Source organism: Apteryx mantelli, chromosome 8, assembly GCF_036417845.1.
Source record: "Apteryx mantelli isolate bAptMan1 chromosome 8, bAptMan1.hap1, whole genome shotgun sequence".
NCBI classification, from domain to species: Eukaryota; Metazoa; Chordata; class Aves; order Apterygiformes; family Apterygidae; genus Apteryx; species Apteryx mantelli.
The window spans coordinates 29,146,359-29,167,108 of record NC_089985.1 but is presented as its reverse complement, the minus strand read 5'-3'; the positions used below and the strand labels follow the sequence as shown (position 1 = coordinate 29,167,108).

The 20,750-nt window shown below is 35.1% G+C and overlaps 1 protein-coding gene across 6 annotated transcripts in view; it reads right to left on the bottom strand.

The window, feature by feature from the left end:
• The window catches only part of ZZZ3 (zinc finger ZZ-type containing 3), a 66,644-nt gene that overhangs the window by 29,529 nt on the left and 16,365 nt on the right, over positions 1 to 20,750 (bottom strand). For 5 of the 6 annotated variants that reach the window (XM_067301031.1, XM_067301034.1, XM_067301037.1 and 2 more), the window contains exons 2-3: positions 10,081 to 10,237; positions 4,073 to 5,634 (exon numbers count right to left, since the gene is read on the bottom strand). In XM_067301031.1, coding sequence (XP_067157132.1) covers positions 4,073 to 5,583 — 1,511 coding nt within the window. In that variant the 5' untranslated portion in view covers positions 5,584 to 5,634; positions 10,081 to 10,237. Of the gene's footprint in view, positions 1 to 4,072; positions 5,635 to 10,080; positions 10,238 to 14,576; positions 14,599 to 20,750 lie in introns of those variants that run through there. The other variant, XM_067301033.1, reaches the window with a different exon arrangement.

The window sequence follows — 20,750 nt, the reverse complement described above, 5'->3', positions numbered from 1 at the left end:
TCTCTCATTCATGTCATCGTTAAAAATTAAACATATCCAAGTAAATTAACAGTATTTCTGTGAATTATCCATTAAATATTAAATCTGATCCTATGGTCCTACATGGTCTTCTCGTTCTTTCCAAAGACCCCATAACAACAAAACAACCCGTAATACACAAGAATTCACAAGACGGGGTTTTAAGGGATGTGTGAAAATATTTCATTTTAATCTGTCTGTCTTCAGTTTAAATGCCAGTACAACTATTATGATTTTTTAAATATTACAAGGTAATAAATGAAAATATTTATTTAATGAATAAACACAAGGTCCTAGCTCTTGCAACTTAATCCTTGTAGGCAATGCTCATGCATAACTCTCATATTTCCAATGGGCTCACCTACCAGTCTAAATGGTCCCTATAAAGCTAACCACAATTTACAGGGTACTGGAAATACAGTGTATAATGCACTGTATGCACACGAAAACTCAATTCCTTGATCACATTTTCATCTAGAGCCTTCAGCAGCTCAGAAGAAAGTGAACAAAAATTTTCCCCCATACAACATAATCTCTGTCAAACAGGGCAAACCTCAGAAAAGAGTAACTAGAGAGACAGAAGAAATAAAGATGTCATTTAGAGCACAAAAGGAAACACAGGACAAAGGGAGAAACTTACTGAGAACTTGCATAAGATAAAAAATTAGAGTAAACTAGTATACTATAAGAAAGCATTAAATCACAAAAAGATACAGTAGTGAGATACATTAGAAACTACTGAGAAAACATTGAAAACACTAAATATAGCCTGTAAAATTTAGTAATATAATAAGATTTAAACCAGCAATTTTTTTTTTGAAAATATCTCAACACAAAATGCAAAGGTTTCTGAGCTAGAAAATATATGCAAAATTTTCAAATATGCACCAAACCAAACTTTTCAGAGAGGCATTACAATAATACACAAATATGCATGTAATAACTGGAAACATTAACAATACTCTCCAATTATACAACATCCTGCATCAGTCTGTTACTGTCTTCATGAATGTCTATGCTGTGATAAAATTTTTTTAGTAGATCTCAGATCCTTCTTTGTAGGAGGGATACATTTTACTACAAGTGTTGAGGAACATCTATAATTTCAGCCTTCTCTCAGAATAATAATATTCCACAATCATCTTACTTCTTGTGGTAATTATTTTTCCTATTATATCATCCAGTTTTCCCAGAAATATTAACATATATTGCTTGAACATGGCAACATTCAAAAAACAACATAAATTTGCACAAAAATACCACAATACATATTTACTTTTTTTTCTTATAGCAAGTCTTATTAACAGCTGTTGAAGGTTTTGCTGCATTCATGTTTTATCACTCTTACAATAATTTCTTAAAGGGTGAAAATCAGCTTCATGAATATGTATGTAATCAAGTTATGTAATAAGACAAGAAATACTGGAAGTCTTTACAGACACGACAAATTGCTGCTACAGCACAGAGGAATATTATTTTTTCCTTTGTGGAAGATCCAAAGAATATTAAGTGTCGCCTTAGAAAAATCTGCCTCCTCAACCTAGCCAAGATGCTAATGGCTCTCTGAATTTGCTCTTTAAAAAGAACAGAAATACAAGTCAGAAAAAAAATAGAAGTCATCCACAGATTTAATCACTAATTGAAGAGAATAGAACAACATAACCGTGTACCATTTGCAGAGCTGATAAACAGAATACCAGCACACTTTCCTCAGCCAAAAATATCACGTGCCAAACCAATAGCCCTTACCTGCTAGCATGGGCTCCCTGGAATTCTTTGCATCTGACTAATTAGGAAAAACATTTCTGCTAAAGCCTTTGTTTTACTTTAATGTCTTAGAAAATAAACACTAAATGAGAGAAAACAGGAGTATAATCAACACGTTCAAAAATGGTGACACATGAATTGGGAGCGTCCTCTACTGAACTTTGATATTATTTAAATTTGAAAGAGAATGTACTGCATAGGATTTGATTAATTCCTGAACTACAAATTTACAGATAAAGAATAACTGTATACTTGAATAACAAAATACAGATTTGAAGTTCTTCAGAAGGATCCTATTATCATGCGGAACCATCAGAATACTAAATTTACTTCATTGCCAATGTAAACCAAAATAAAAAGATCATCCACAATTGTCCAGTTATATTGATATTATTTGTAAGAAGGAAAAAAAAATCCAACTAAGTAACACTACCTTCAGTAGCATGCTTCCCTTCTGAAAAGTAGAAATAATTCTTCCTTGATCTAGAAGAGACTTCTAGTTTTGACTTCTTTTGCCACAAAAATCAGTGCAATATAAGACATGATAAAAATAATAGCATTTCTTTTAAAATTCTGCATTCAGGCAGCAAGTTAGTACCAAACTACAAAGTGCTATTTACAGGCAATCTGTACAAACATCCAATTTCAAAAGCTCCCCAACTTGCTCATATATACAGGCTGCTGAACTGAACAACTAGCCAAATTTTCAGAGCAACTGTTTATATTCAAAGGCTAACACTATGGCGTTTTCCTGAAATTGTTTGAGAACATTTTTACATTTTTGTTTGTTTAAATATAGGACTAGAAAAATTACCTTTATTTTTTCCAGCATTTACATTAAGTTGTAGATTTTGATTAGAAGAGAAAAAATAGTTTTGTACGTTTAATTTGAAAGAAATTAAAATAGATGCTGCATCTAAAAATCTGATCCGTTCTTCATAATACTTTCCCTAATAAATACCAAATAAACAGTTACATTACTGTTATGTTTGTACTAACATTACTAGTAAAGTCATCCTTTATACAGATATAAAAACCTCAGAAGACAACAGCCAATTTTCCCATGAACACCTTAGAAAACAGCAGTCATGCAGTTAAATTTACAATCTTCTCTCTGCCTACCAGGAAAAATCTCCATACACCTTAGACTTATTGCTGTAGCTGCAGATATTTGATTATTATTGTAAAATGACTGTGGGATCCATGCTCTAATTCACAGTTTTCTCCAAATAAAATAATTTATTCATATCCGATATTGAACAAAATTTCATTATAGAAATAATACAACTCTAATACCCCTCAAAACACTCGAGCTTTTGCTGGATTCAACAATCATCTGTGTCTTGCACCTCAGGTTCATAATCACTGTGCTATGATTATTTACAACTACCAGCAATGTCTTTAGCTCTTCATATGAAGAAAACTGGAGATCACGTGCACTTTCATGGCCTTTCAGTATTCAGAACCATTCAGAACTAAGCAGCAAAACACAGGAAGTCAAAACAGTGTTACAAAGGCTGCGTGCTAAAAGCTATGATCTGATCTGTCATTTGAAGACAAATTCTCTCCATGTAAACTTTCTATATCGAGAAGAGTGCCCTTCTGTCACAGTTATCACACATATATGATTACTACAGTTCTACTTCTGACATTCAGGTGACAAATATAAAAACAAACATAGCTCTTCTCCAATAATAATTAGAATGTGTAAATATTTACATTAAATGAACATAAACACCAATGCAGCCATGATACTCATGCTAGAGAAAGTTTTCAAATTGCTGCATTTGACTAATTTAACTGCCTTAACATGATAATGGTAAGTCTTTCCCATGCCACTGAAAACAGCTGTCTAATCTATTTTAGTGGCTAACCAGGTAAATTCTATGTACAACAGAATGATAATTTCATAAACAATATATGCTGTATCTATGAGATACGCTCACAAATAGTTGAACTCTTTCTAACCAAGGATTATAAATCCTTTGGTTTTGTTTCCAGCTAGTTTTCTATAGGAAAAAAAAGATAACAGATGTGCTTCAAAAACAATTTCTGGCTAAAGAACTCACATTGTTAGAAATGTATAAACCACATTGCTGTACCATACTGCATATTAAATAGAGTTTAATTTTGTTTGGGGTAGAAACAAGGAAGAAAAATGAAGACTGAAGAGTATGAAAATTATAAAGCTCTTAAGTTTTTGTGAAGTTACTTTAAATACGTATTAATTTATATATTTTTGGTAAGAAACAAAAGCAGAATTCATGGTTACCATAGTTACACATACTCTTTGTTGTGTTTCAATGCCACATGATCTGATTCAAAGTAATACACATCAGGCTCTTCCTCATCATCCTCTGCAGTGTGGATGTTGGCACTCTCTTTGGCAGATGGTATATATCCAGCAACAAGCCTAGCCTCAGAAAGTGGCTTTCTTAGTCCGTCACTCCCATGATCTCCAGTGTTAGCATTTCTCTCTTTTTCATTCTGTTTAATTTCTTCAGAGTTTTTGGGAGATCCATTGATATTATTAATACCTACAGGTACATTCTTTTCAGTGGGACTAAGATTATTTTCCTCAACCTGTCCGTTTTCTCTACACGGAGAGTTATTTTTAGTAGGGCTACTTCTAGCAGGGGCAGCCCTTCGTGGTGAAGTTCTCAATGTGTATCTGTGTTCTTGAAGTTCTGACATAGATGTCATTTGAGCTGAAACACAGTCCAGCACAGAAGAATGTGGTTCAGGTTCACCTGAGATTGATGTATTATCATGATGAGTATTCGGGTTGCTATTGGTGTTTTCAGCACACTGTTCCTTAGAGGCACTACTATCTCCTACTACATCTACTTCCTCCTCAGAATCCCTTAACAAAGATGACTGGATTTCAGAAAAGGACCCTGTAGCTGGCTCATTTGCCTGATTAGCATGCTCCTCAGGCAAGCAGTCATTTATTATTTTGTGGTCCTCTAACTTTACCTGTTCTTGAGAGTTTGTGCAAGGCACATAATGGTCTACAACACTGTCCTCCTTGCTGCTATTAAGCAACAACGAAGAATGGGCAAATGCATTTCCATTTTCTGCTACTGTTTTGTCCTTGGGCATACAGGAACCAGCACTATTTTGCTTAGCGTTCCCATCAAGCTGACAGTCATCACAGTTTAGAGAATCTAAGTCTCTCTCACCAACTCCATTGACAGTCTGATAGCCTGCAATCTCTTCAACTATTGCAGAGTTATTAAATCCTTCCGCACAAACATTCACCTTTTTAACTTCCCTTTTGTCACAATCATCCAATATAAGACATCGACAAGCTCGCTTAGTCCCTGGAGAAACTGCATCATTGTCCGACACTAAGCTTTTACGCTCCAATGATTCCTTCTCTGTTTTAGTAGGCAAGTCTTCTTCTGAACTGTTGGGTGCCTCTGAACGAAGACAGCGCTTAATTCTTTTCAAAACTGGTGATACAGGTTCTGCTTGTCTTTTTTCACAATTTTCCACAGTTTGTTTATCAGCATTATCTTTTTCTGAAGTAGACAGCCCTCTCTTCCTAGGGCTCACCCATGATTCCCGAGCACTCTGCTGTTTCAAGTCAGTAGTTCTTCCACTGTTACTTCCCTTCTGAGCTTGCACAGACTCTGGTCTCTTCTTTGGTGACCTTGATCTTACTTGAGGATGAGGTGAAACTTCCTCTGGATGAGCAATACTACGGTTTCTTAATGTTCGACCACAAAAGTTTTCATCCAAACCATTTAAACCCACTGTTGATCTTGTAACACGAGTAGATCGAGAAGCAGCCATACTATGGCAAGTCCCTAAAGTATGTTCATCATGATCCACTCATTGGGAAACCTTCAAAAAAGAAAAACAAAACAAGACAAAACAATGAGAAAAAGTATGTGAGAAAAACACCTACAGACACAGAAATTCTGAAGAATATACTGCCCCAAATTTACATAGTGGAAAACTGAGCATGTTCATGCAAAATATTAATACCACTTCTTTCTGTGCCAATAAATTAAGATATTAAAAAAATTTTCCATCCAAGCGCCTCTTGGTATTTGTGGTTTTCCTGACTTTAAGACTTGTATGTGAGTATCACTGATACTGATATATTATGTAGAGCCGGAATGCTCCAGTTACAAAAAGACACTATTTTTTATGTACTGTACATAGAATATATTATAGTAGTATTATTATTAATCCATTCAGATGAGGTATCAAATCACATTCTTAAATCCCACAGTTTCCAGTTAAACAATTCCACATATTAAGGTGCAAACCATTAAAATCATATTTCAATTTTTTTAATCACTTGTTGCTTAAACCTTAAAAACAAATCATTCATAAATAACAAAATAGAACTGCAATTCTAATTTAACAGATGATTAAAAAAAAATGTCAGTAAAAACAGTTAAACTCATTAATAGTAAAAATGAACTGAAACAAAATGCCAGAAACAGAATCATAAAATCATACAAAAAATTCAGATGAGGTTACAGAGAGCTTTGTCTAGTTGGGTCTTGAAAACCTCCAAGTACAGATATTCCATAACTCCTCTCAGCAACCTGTTCTAGTGTTTAATTACCCTTACAGCAACAATATTTCTTCTTACATCCAGGTGGAGCCTTCCCTGTTTCCATTTATGACCACTGTCTCGTTTTTGCACCATTTACTTCAACAACGAGCCTGGCTCTGTCTTGTTACTTATCTCCTCTGAGGTATTAGAGGGCTGTCCTCTGAGCCTTCTTCACATTCTTAAATTTTTCATATGGTGGCGGGATGAATCATCACCTACCTCAGATTTAAGTAAATTCAGATTCAAACCTAAGTTAAAAACATCCAGTTTGAGTGTCTGTATTTGAGATTTCACTGTGAAATGTAGGAGTACTCAACTTGCCCAATCTCAAAATAACATTTTTATAGAAGTCAGTTCAGTCTTATCCCTCTTCTATTCATTCCACCTTTAAAAATTCAATGTGTCAAACTGCACATGACCATGAAGCTGTCAAAATAACCATGATAATGAATAGATTCACTTTTGTACATGATGCCACACCTTCCCTTTTCCAACTACCCAAATTCGAGATTTCAGCAGCCAGATTAGTTGACATATGATGTGAAGAAGACTAAAAAATTAAAGTATGGAATTTGGAACCTATTATACGCTATTTAGAAAGGCAGACAATGACAGAGGAAAACTGTTTCAATAGGTATTTCTCATCTTCATCAACAAGAGAAGAAAAATGAGAGCACAAATTCTCAGATAGCTACTATTTAGGCATAAGTTGGTCCTAGAGCAGAAAAGATAGGGGACACTGGCATTTTGAAAAAACAGGACAAGACCCAATACACATCTTAAGGAGTACAATTATGTTTGACACTTAATCAACAGTAATTATTACACCGCCTGTTTAATGTTTAGGTGTAATGCAGTCTAAAAGTATTGCTTGGTAAAGATGGTGGTCATAGCTATAGACACAGCTAATGGTCAAGGCTAAAATACTTTTGCACAACTGTAGCAATACTAAAAATAAATCTAATAACATTTAATTTTGTTATCGAAAACCCAGTAAACTGAAAATCACTGAATATAAATATTAGTCTCAGCCTAATTATTATTGGTAGTAATCCATGACTGGAAAAAATAATTTCAAAAGTAATTTGAATTTATAATTCAAAGCTGTAAATTAGACATAAGTCAGCTATGGAATAGTGAAATGAAATACTAGTGAAATGAAAAACTATGGTATACATTTAAATAATTGTTAATGCTTGCTAACAATATATGAAAGTCCCAATGATCTAATGTCCAAGACATGATAATATATTTCAGCATTTACTTGGTCACCATATGGTCCCTCTCCTGCATTCATCCCACACTACCTACAGGGAAAAGTTTCCTGACACTTCCTAGGGCAGCAAAAAATTACAAAAACACAAGATAAACTTTGCAATTTCTTATCATGGGAAAAGAATCTGCAGGATATTAAATCAAAGTCCAGTAGGAAGCAGAACAGACTTAAAGGAGGCAACAGCTATATTCCCAGCTCCCTATAATAATGTCTTCTGCTACTGGTGAAGCAATGGAGCTGAGAAAGCATGGCTTAGAACCAGAAAATGACAGCAACAGACTTCTATGACTATCTCCTTCCTTTCTCAAGCAGCTTCTGGTTCTAGCAGCACTTGAAAGAGCAGTAGCTATACAACTCATCTCTCTAGCTTTTAAACTGGAAAACAGACAAGCTGAACGTAGCAGAGGAAGATAAGTTTTGCTGATCTACACAGCACAAACAGATTTGAATCAGAAGTTATTTTTAAATATGATAGCAAAACTATACCGCGTATAGTATCCCGGCTATAGTCAAAGAACAATATACTGTAAACACACAGTAGTTTAGTTCCAAATCAACAATATATAGTGTGTTTCACATAAGACGGACAAGTTTCTTTCACCCCAACTTAAAAAAAAGGGCTTTGTTATAAAGTCTCAAGCACAAACCTGAAAATACAGAATTCCATAGTACTCAGCATCAGAAGCATCATGTAAAGATCCAGCCCAGTCAAAACCATAAATGTGAGTAAAGACAGGAGGTCTTCAACTGGCTAATATTTAAAAAACGCAACTGTAGTAATTAATTGCAAATAAAATTGATTTCTAATTTACAAGGATCTTTGCTCTTCTACATATACATACATTCTACATCTACATACATTCTGAAAAACCAAAACCTCCAAATAAAAAACACACCACTAATGCTAGTTAAAAACACTTCTAATTTGGCTAGGACAGAACAGAACTCTGTAAATGTGACCCAACCGCCCATAAAAACAATGTAAGTTTAAATTCAGCAACACATCCCCCTACAAATTCATTGTTGCCATCCCTTGGCTGCATGGCTTTTTCAGATAAAAATGATTAGATCATGGCACTGTCTTGTGGTCATTTTTCAACTACAAGACAGGTTCTTTACACAGTGTATAACAGACGTGGCAATTCTGAGCTTTGCGACAAGGGCCAGTTCTGCTTCCAGGAAGTTCTGAATAGACCCCTACCAGGCCAACAGTTTCTAAGCCAGAAGGGACTCTTTCCTGTTTGTGTTTTTGGTGTTTTTTTTCCAGGCTATGCCGGGGAGGAAGGCCAAAGCACATCCAAGATGTGCCACAGTAGCTAGAGTAGAAGGCCTACACATCAAAAGCATGGCATTTGTAAGATTGAATTCATGCATGCTTCCTCATAGATGGTCTGGAATCTTCCCTACACTTAAACCAAGCAACTTACCACTCTAAAACCCAGGATAAAGGAGCAGAAACATTCCCACTCGCCTGTTACAGAAGTATGGCTAGCCCTAGCCACCCTCCCAGTTGGGCTCCTTGGGAAACCTGAGAAGGAATGCCCTTCAGCAGCAGCAGGCGTCTCAGCTGAGCGCTTACTGAAAAGCAACACTAGCAAGGCTGCCTGCAAAGAGGAGTGGACTGCTCTAACCACAGAAAGTGATTTTTTTTTTTTTTTCCTTGAAGCAGGTCTCCTTTACAGCACTGTCAAAACAGTAAAGCGCTATGTAACTGTGTAACAAAAAAGCAGCTACAATGTGGAAGTTTCAAATGCTCCCAAAGCCGAGTTGTGTGTGTAGGGCTATAACCCTCCTGCTTGTCTGCCATTCCTGCTGCCTTCCACTAGTGTGCAGGAGGGCGCGCTGCTCCTGTTTCTGAAGACACAGGTAAAGGACTTGTGGTGCACTAACTCCCACTTTGTCCCATTAACAGTAACAACGCAGGACAAAGCGCGAGATGTCCGAGGAACTCTGTCTTACGAGAAAAGAGAGCAAGACAGACAGCAAATCGGCAAAACATCAACGGTGGAGTTGAGGAGATAAAGAAAATGTAACTACGTATTGTTTACCATGGCTCTTCATACCCATTTTCTGTATGGATAAACTTGCTTGCATAGTCTCTCCACTCACACGTAAGTGCAATATTATCTGGATAAAATTCTTATTTGGGGATGAAAACAAACATGACGAACAGGGTCATTTCTGCAGTCCATTTTACCTAGGTTGTTCTATTTAAAGCTATCACAAATAAAGAACAATAACTGACATTTCAAATGGACAATAAGCAAAATAAATCAAATTCCAATGTACATTATGGTGAGTAATTACTGCTGAACTCAACACACATTAAAAACAATATGCAAGGCATCAAAATCTTATTGATTTGCGATGTTATTTTCTAAAGAAATAAACCTTACATAACAATTCTAGAAGTTATTGTTTATTGAGTAAAGAAAACACTTACCATCACAAAAGTAAAAGAAATATAAACTTCTGACATGTGATAGAGCAGATTCCCACTGCGCCACTGTAATAGTATCAATCACCATTGCTGACATCCATGACGTAATCCAAACTCCTTTTGACTAGTTTATGCCATCACATTAGCAAGATTTTGACAACTGTTGAAAAAAGGAAAAAGGTATCACTAAAACATTTTAAATTATTTTATTAAAAAATAAGAAAAATGCAACAGGCCATTTAAAGAACACCACCTTCTCTAAGAAGCAATTACCAGTTTTACAAGTGTCATATATAAAAAAGAGTAAGTTTCAAACTAATTAAGAAGGTAAAATGTTAATTCAATTTTAAAATGTAAAATATCTTTCTTGGATAGTTTTAAGTGATTCAGTTTAGCATACTAAAGATGTATGAGAAAATGGTTTTACAACAAAAAGTCATGTGTTAGGTGTTCAAACCTCAGACAATATTTGAAGAGACAAGAAAAAATCAGTGAAAGATACTGATTACTACAACTAATGAATTCTGAAATACATTATCAAATATGTTTTATAATTAGACTTACAGTGAAAACTGATTTTTTCTGCCATTTAATTGTAATTAACTAAGCAGAACTCAAAACTTAAACTCACTCCAAATCCCGGAATTACCCCAACACAATAGGAGTGAAAGGTTTTCCAGAGTTCACACCAAACCCATCATTCGCACCCAGGGAAAACAATGTATACTTATACCATCTTGTCAGTGGAAGTGAACCAATTTTATATTGAAACACAGAAATGAATCTACTGTTCCAAAACCCACACAATGCTTCCAATTGTTTCCAGACTTTGGGCATCCATGCCAATGCCCAACAGCTATTATTTGAAAAAACATCCTGGGAATCCCATTTCATTTTAGAACACCTAGTACTACGGAGACGCTGTAAGTCACTACAGAAAAGCAATTACTGAATCTTTCTTCATATTCTGTTGGCTTCATAAAAGTGAACTTATTTTCAAATACAACAATGCAAAAAATTCATGATGCAAAAGAGAAGCTGGCAGCTTTCTCCACATTTTTTTCTTTACACAATTATTATATTTCTATTATAAATCTACAAAGCCTTTGGAAACTGTCTCATTTACTTGGATCATATTTATGATTTCATACAGCTTAGAGAGAAAAAAAAAATTCCCCTTTCTTAAGCTGACAAAATATAAAGTCAGCTAAATACAAGCAGAAGAGATTAACTGTATTGGGCTACAGTGAAATTCAATAATGAAAGTATTTCTATAATAATGGTACATGAAATATCACAAATTCTATTCTATAGATAAATAAATCAGATTAGATTCCAATCATTTAGTGGAATTTCTTATTTTAACAAACAACAGAGAAATGTCATAATAAATGGCAAATAAAGAATGGAAAAGCAAGAAGACAGGAAAAAATACTCAAAAAATGCAAGAGGTAAGTGACTGAAAGGGCTGAGCAGAAGGAGCAGTTGCTACTTAGCCGTATCAGGGACAGAACCAGAACAGTGAGAGGCGAACGCCAGAAAGAGCTCCTGTATCAAGTGACTTCAGGATGTCTTTTTTCCCCTCGATCAAGTTTCTTCTGCTTTTAATATTCTGGTACACTCTCGATTACTTAAACCCATATTGTTGCCTATCCTATAAATCCATCTATGTGACAGGAAGACTATGTGTGTTGATAGCAAGAAATTTTTTTGACAGAATTGTGCAAAAAAGAAACAATAAAAAATATATATATCCCCCCCCAAATCCCTTAGCTCAGCAACGTTGGTAAAAAAAACCAAAATATAAGAAAAGTTTGAGACAAATATAACAGTGAGTTGACCAGAAAAAGGCCTAATCTTGAAACCTAAAGAAACAACGAAATATGGAAGTAAAAATTCTGTTACTGTTAAAAAGTTCCAGGATTACCTAAACACAGAGAGCTCAGAAAACACAGAGAGCTTTTTCATATAAACATGGAAACAATTAACTGCAATAATATAACTCTCATTAGTGGTGAAAACTCTCTGCAAAACAGAATTTCCATTCCACAAGAACAGCTGTAATTTAATTTTATCCTGAATGAATGAGAGAACACTAAATTTTGAGTATTTTTATGCAAAAGAAATTCCACAGTTTTTGGTGTCAAAATATTTCAGTGCTATTTGTTTTGAATTGTATAAAATTTTGCAAAAAGAGTGAACAAAACTGCACTTTCCTGGAAAAAAGTGTCACTAAAAATGACTGTAATGGTAAAATTAAATAATTATATGTCTTTTCTCAGGCAATTGGGTAGACTGCCACCATAAAACTACGTCAAATATTGAGACACACCAAAAATGATATGTTAGTAGTTTGTTTTTTTCTTACATGTGTTATACTCATGCATAGAAATAATTCTGAATGAAAGTCACCCATTATCCAATCATTTTCTTAAATGATTTTGTAATTTTTTAAAGTATACAAAACATCTATTCAGCAATAGCCTTAAATTTTGCTTCTAATGACAGTAGGTAAAGAAAGATTCAAAAGTCTTGAGTATTAGGAAGCAATTACTTCATTCAACTGTTATAATCCCTGCTACTTCAGTTCAGCAATAAAACTAAGGACCACAAATCAAAAAAAAAAAAAAAAAAAAAAAAAAAAAAAAAACCAAAACACCAACCTCCTTTTGTTAAACTGGGTCAGTAAATCAAAGGTTTCACAGAGAATTTCTTATGAAGAGTTATTTTACGGGTAAAGCACATTTTCAATTCAGTAACTGAATCTGTGTATTGCCCAAAATTAATTCACCATGGTTTTGTTTTACACTTAACTGTTCTGAGTTGAAGATAAACTTTGCTGGAAAGTCCATCAAAGATCAGTACTGTTTTCTGAACCAAGCATGCAGCAAAGGCAGACAGCTGAAGCTAATGAAAGAAGAATCATGGTACAAGGAACTGCCTTCTCCTGTAGATTTATTAGAGCGGCTCAGGGCAAAATATCTATTTTTGTACTATGATCTATTTACTCTTCTGTTGACACCTTTCAATTCACAGCAAATTGGGAGAAGTGAAATTTCCGACTCACAAGAAAGAACTGTTTTGGACTAAATAAATTCAACAAAAAATTGAACAGGTTTTTTTTCGTAATAACTTTCTGAAGCACCTGTATTTAAAGATACTTGATTTATGAATAGGATTATGCTCCCTTTGCAGCATATCTAGATTTCCATTTGACTTCTGTGCCTGCCAAAAACCGACGTGGACCAGACTGCAAGGGAATGAAGAGGGGAAAAAAACTAAATAGGTAGAACTCCACTGAAAATACAACCCCTTTGTAATTCAAAACAAAAATGCACATGAGATGGGCTCATAAAAATGACATGGATTCCTAAAAATGAAGAATTCATGTTTCTTAATGAGGTGGGTCAAAAAGTTTTGGATTTGTGTCACAATGATTCTATTAAATAGTAAAGTTCCCTTAGATATTCATTGATTTCATATTAGTCTTAATGTGCATGGCTGCTGTTAACATTGTTTGAATCTTATACTTAAGATTCACTTCAATTTTTTATTACTTTACCAGTCCATAAGTAATGAACATTTGCATAAGTTGTTTCAGGAACAGCAGAATTAATAAAGTCAGGATTTCTTCAGATTTGTAACTTTATCTCCCCTAATTTCCTTCTCTTCCTTTCCCCCCAAACAACCCTATTTTACTCACTGCAGGAAAGAAACAACCCCTGCAGTGGCTAGTCCATTTGGGGAAAAGTAAGAGGATTTAAGAACAGCAGGAAAAACATAAACAGCACCAGAAACCAAGGTGGAAAAAAAAAATAGTTTTCTCTAATCAGAATATATTGTTGAGAAAACACATTCATAAAGTAAGCATCAGTTTTGAAAAAAAAAAAAACAAACAAAAAAAGCAACCCACTGGAAAAGTTTAAAGGAGGAGACAGTGGAATGACTGTACCTTAATTACTGCTTAAAACCCAGCAAGTGAAATCAACAAGGTTTTTATTAACCAAGGAGGCAATTAAAATATTTTTCTTCTTCCAAAACGTTGTTTGGAAAAAACATCTTGAAAGAAAAATAATATTTCTTTACATTCCATAAATAATTAGAAGGATTTTTTTCCCCCTAAAGCAACCACATCTTCCCTGGCAGAGAAATTTAATATTTTAGCCACCCTTTTTAGACGATATTTATAAGGGGGAATAAAGACGTGCAAAGGAAACTAAACATGCTTTCAGGTTTAAGCCTTTATTCAGGGAATCAAATCAACATCTAAGAAAAAGAATACTGCAATAAATACCTAGAGTTTAAGTAGAAGGAATCAACTAAGAAGCAACATGGTTTGGAGTTTGCAAAGCCCACTGAAGATGGAGTGAAAAATTACAGACGAATATGAACTATAATGTAGACAGAGTCAAAGCTTTAAAATATAAAAGACTGTCTGAATTTGCGTGGGGAAGGACACGTAAAGAGTCAGAGAGGAAGTGGTGAGACTGAAACCTTACCTTGTGAATCCTATTCATAAATCAGACGGTCATGCATTAATCAGTAAGGCACTTCAGAGTCTGAAGGGAGACTGAAGTTTGACTGCTTACAGAAATTGTTGATACATTTTACCTACAATCAAGAATTTTGCATGATCACAGCATGGATTTTCAGGATATGTATTTTAACATTAGATAACCCTTAAAAGTGTTACATATCTTTACGTGGACTGTACTGATACACACCATAATCATATAATCGCACTAGAATTTTTATTTAACCTAACCAGAAGCCTGTTTAGCAAAGCTAGAGAATGCTGAACTAGGTGTGTTAAAATCTCTAGCAATAGAGATGACAAATTTAAATGAAGTTGGGTACCAACAGCATAATAAAGCAGAATGAGGCAATTCCTTGTCAAATACGCAAAATAACCAATTCTTAACTGCATTAAGCCAGTACTGCTTATCTGCGAACCAGTACAAGTCAAGCGTTTAAAGGAACCCCAAGAATTAAGAACTGTACACACAGTCAGAGAAAGTATGCTCAGTGTGGCCCTACACTAGAAAAGAGATAGCAAAGAAAGGAGGTCGATATAAGAATGTACTGGCTGTAGCAGCACACTGGACCTGAAAGCAGCAAAGCAACAAAAGCCTCTAAATGCTTCATAATGCTGCAATTCTGTGGTGGTGCTTTATGTATCTAGTACTTAGGATGGATATATGTGTTCTTACAACATTTAATAAAAAGAAAAAGAAAAAAGAAAATAAATAAAAAAATAAATAAAAAGAAAAAGAAGACTCTTGCAACAGGAAAAAGTCTCCAACAGTTATTTGCTGTCATATATTTTATGAAAACAGAAAACAGCTAAAGCCTTCCCAAGAGTTCAACCAAGGAAAACGGAGTACGTTTTGTTCATCTGATCTAGAGTACAATTTTAATCATCATCTTATATGAACAGCAATAATCTGTTCTCTTCCTATCCTTCCAAGTCTTACCTAATAATCTCTTTCTACGCCAAACGATATTGCATGGTGTTCAGATATTGCAGTTATGGACACCTGCTAACAGCAGCACTCTCTAGTCCCATACAGCAGTAACTTCCAAAGTTGCTCCAGAAACAAAATTTATTATTGGTTTAGCTACCATTTACAGGAGCAACTGTGACACATGCGTAATTGCCCTCTCCCTTTTCATCTTCATTCTGCTCTAGATCTGCAGGACCTTGCCTGCCTCTGCCTGAGAGCAACATTGGAGATTTTTCTATTTCAGTCATAAGATTCTTTGATCATGCTTATTTCTGCCGTTGTAACTTGGAAGTCCTTCATGTATGTTCCTTTTTAAAACATTGTATTATATTCTTTAAAAGAATCTGTCAGATTTTACGCTCTTTTTCAGAACTATAGTATTTTGGAAGAAACATCACTTTTGCACGTATCTCAACGCAGAGATGCAGAACATTTTCTGGAAAGGAAAACAAATCTAAGCAAATTTGCATCAACGACAATAATACGCTATGATTTGAGATTATAAAAGTACCTAATTTAGCTAGTTAGACACAACCTCCACTCCGTTATTGTGTATCTCATCTCAAATTGTCTCCTTAATTCTCAGATACTGCTTCCATTGACCTAATGTTCTTCTAGATTGCTATTACGATGTACTTTATGTAACTGTATTAAAATAACTGTGACTTTTATATGAGAATATAGCAAAGTCTGTCCTATTTCTGTACCTACAAATGTTGTCTGTTTCTTTCAGAATCTCCCACAAATGACTCTGACCCACTGATCACTATTTACATTTTAGGAAATAACAGTCCGTGAGGAACTTGTTACTGGTATATCACGGTGCAGATATGAAACTGATGGTCAAAACTAGCTTTTCTCAAGCCTCTAATTCCCCCTTCTCCCAAGACTCACTCAGAGTTGGCCAAAACTCGGACTTTGACCTAGTCGTTAGCAGGACCCTGTATCTGCTTCACACTATGGGCTGGGTTTTTTTCCAGACATCTAGTTTTGTTTTTTCCACATATAATACCAAAAGTATCTTGCATAAGCTTCTGTCCTCCAATTGGCTAGACATCCTGATCATTAGGACCTTATCTTTCCTCTTATCAACTATGCATGCCAGACCCCATGATTTCAGTGACACAGAAAAAAAAGCAATTAGACTAACATTTCAAGCCTACATAGTACTACTAAAAGCACACAGAAAGGTATATCTCAAAAGTAAAGAATATTCATGGATCACTTAAACTGATGTATGAAATGTGGGTGTATCTGTGGTATAAAATAGCAACTCTTATGTTATCTGTAGAGCAGCAGTATGTTATTTAGAACAGTATGTTTTTAGAAATGGAATGTTTGTTGTATAAAGTGAAAACTGCAGAAGCTATTTAGGTAAACAGAATATAATCCCTTATGTTTGTCCAAGACAAAGAGTAACATCTTTGATCAGGAGATAATCTGAATGGATCTCAGATTATCGGGACTTTGGTTTATCTTCACACATACAGCAAATCACCTCCTAGCAGAGTGGTATTACTAAATTAGGGATGAATTCCATTTAACAAATTATACTCACCAGACTATCACATCTAAATACGCCAGCATCACTTCCTACACATACTGACTGAGTTTAGCGTAACTAAATTAGCAAGAAATCAGTTTTCTGGAGAAGGCATTGTATTTTTCTGATTTTACATTACATTAAACACAAGCAATACTTCCAAACTACAGAAACAATCCCCACTAAAAGACATCACGAACATCTTATCTGAAATAATATACAACAGTAAGTAGTTCACAGTCATAAGGAAAGTTTAAAGGCAATAAGGTTAAAAATAAATGTTATGAGGCTCCACAGTTGGGAATTATTCTGAGATTTCAGCCATCTGTAACACAGTAAGGTTACATTACATACCATCAAATACTATCTGACAGAGCAGGCCTACTTTAACTCATATATAAGGACAGTAAGATCAATTAAAGAAAAATTCAGCCTGGTAGGAACAGGTATCAACAGTTCCTGAAAGTCTTATCATTGGTGCTACTTCAAACTATGCTTTGGTAAAGCATACTTTACCAAACAAAACCTAAACTGGCCAGAAACTGGAATGGGTAGTTTATCATGCTTATTTTCTTACTTAAAACCAGAAGAGTTCACCAGGCCAGACATACCTATTTTCAGAATAAATAAATAAATATTTTCCCCCCTCAATCCTCAGTCAAAATAATTAGTCATTTCTGTGCACAAAAATGGAATAAAAATAAGAATTCTTGCTGTTCAAGACACAGCTGACCTTTCCTTCAAGAAATTTTTCTACCTCCATGTTTTGGAATAGGAAATTGAAATTTGGCATAACAAAGCATTTGACTGAGGGACAAAAGTCTTGGTGGAACTGTGATGGAAGAAGGGTAAGAGGAATGCTAAAAATGAATGGATAGGGAAGGAGAACTGTAAGGAGAATAGCAAAGTGAGTAGATGCTGACTGGGGAAAGAGACAGACTGGAAATCATGAAGAATGGGCGGAAGACAGATGCAAGACTGTGCAAGAGGGAGACTACATCTGGGAACAACTGGAAGCAGTAGAGAAACCTCAAAGGACCTGGGATATTACCCAGTAACAACAAATCTATACGTATCCCCTCAGCACGCCATCCTCAATATTTGTCACAAATATTGTGACAACTCTGTCAACACAAATATTTGTGGAACTATGTTATGAAGTGAATCTAAAATAGGTCTGAGATAAAAAAAAATGCTGCAGCTCAGGAGTAAGACCACATGGCCTGAACCGAAGGTAAAGATGTGAACTTCATTAAGGTGATACCACCACCACTGCCCCAGGATTATTAAACTGCATTCTACACTGTAATACAGCACCTAGCACGGCCTCATCGTAAGTTCTTGGAAAAATGGAAGAAAAAAAAAAAGTTCAGTTACTGTGAAGTTATCTAACATAAATTGCATTCAGCAAGAATAAAGACAGTAGCTTTAACCAAAAACCCTTTCTGAACTTATTGAGTCAATACAGTAACTGTTGTCTGATACAATTAACTTATCAAAAAAATTAAAAACAGCCTACACAAAAAACTTTCCTGTCCTGCTTAAAAAAAAAAAAAAAAATCAGTTTTCCCTTCATATATCTGGTCACCATCATACACTCTCCCCACTCCATCTACCCATTCCACTGTATCATGCTTGCTGAAAGTCTCTGTCTAAATTACAATATGCTTTTCATGGAAACAATCCAGCTGCGAAATAGCTTTCTGTTATCCAAAGAACATCTCCTGTGCAGGTCTACCAAAACATGTGACTAATATCTTTGAAATACATTAAATTACACTTTTTTTTTTTTTTAAAAAAAAGATCATTATAAAATTAATTACAGTAACTTGATTACAGCGACAATTCATCAAAACATTATTCTAGCAGAACAAATTCCAATAGTATTTAATCTCTTAACCACAGCTAGAACATAGTTTTATACCAAAAAAATTTCTACAAAAAACGTGATTTATTTCCTAATAAAGTTATCATTACAATATGCAGAAAATATCAAACATAAAAAGATATTCCTTTTTTCCAACAGGTAAATTGCAACTGCCAGGGATCATCAAGTACTTAATAACCACGCTAACAGCTTACATATGAAAAGGAAGTTGATGAAGAAAAACAGTGCTGCTTTTCCTTCCTGAGATCCCCAAGATATTCGCATTTGTAGACTCCAACACTGCACGTATCTACCGTGACTGATTTACTTTCAGAACAGTGACTGCAAGCATCTGCCTTATGAAATATAATATTATGTGCATATTGTATGAAATACTGTATACAAAATATTTTATCCCAGATTTTTCTTCAGATGCCAAATTACTACCCAAGCATCAGAAGGGCTACCATAATGACAAACACTGAAGTAAAAGACCGAGCAGTATTACGTGCACACAATCAGGTATTCTGCATGGCTTGTGCTTAAAAGTGCTGTTGCAAGGGGTACAAAGGCAAATACCAAAACAGAGAATTTGGGAAATGGGGGTATGAGGCATTTAACACTTCCTGTAAGATATTTTTAGTGTTATATCAGAATTAAAATGCTTTTGTTCTCAGTTTTTCATCAAAACTTCAGATGTCCATCCCTGCCACCCCAAGAAGAGAGAAAAGAAAAGGAAGGGAAACTGATTTTTTCTAATTACCTACGTTCATGAAAAATGTTTTAACCACTTGTCTTCTGTCTCATGATACCTTTGACTTGATCTACGAGATAAGCAAGTTGTTTTATAAGCAACAGACTAGCAAAACCAATATCCTATGGGCTGGTTCTTTGTAGTCCTAAAGACAACCCAACTCTGCCATGTCCACCTTATCTCCAGCATTTGGAAATACTTCATGTTCTTCCCACCAACCATCTCCAAAACTCAAACTACAATGACTGCAGCTTCCTCCCACTTCCTACTGGATGCTGTGACAATCCCAAGCTACGCTTGCATTGAGAAGATTGCTAGCAAACCATGCAGAGTAGGTAATTGCTCAGCTCAAACCGCAATTGCTCTTAAAAAGCTCACTCCAGTTTCATGAAAGCTGCAAATTCTTCACACTTTTGAATTATCCATTCCCTGATAAATTTAGCCGAAGATGGCCAAGAGGTTCAAATGTTACTCAGCGATAATGGCAGACAAACAAATAGATGAACACCTTAACGCCTAAGCTAAAAGGGTTGACCAAACTTATGTCTTTAAATGTTTCAAATACATTCTGGGCAGATTTCAGGGAAAAAAATCCAGAACTATGCTGGCATCTAGGCATAACAGAAACTAAGTCAGGCACAACTATGCCTGCGGCCCTGCTGTGTCTTCTGACCAGATGCACCTTCTCCTGTTTCCAGGAGTACAGGCATCCCTTGTCATGTGAGCTGATACTGCAGGTATAATTGTACCACCACTTACCATGTAACCTAATACATGAGATCTCCCATGCTAGGACACTGGAAAGTAACAGACTAGCTTATGAACAAACTATGTTTTCACCCTGAATTTAAATACTGTAGTAGGCTGCTACTAAGAATGACTTGCCTTATGCTGCATTTTGATTAGCAGTTATTTTTAAGTCTTAGCTCTTTTAAATGCATGTTTGGCTATGTTATGACTGACTGATATATTAATTAAACTGTACACTGTAACTGAATTTGTTAC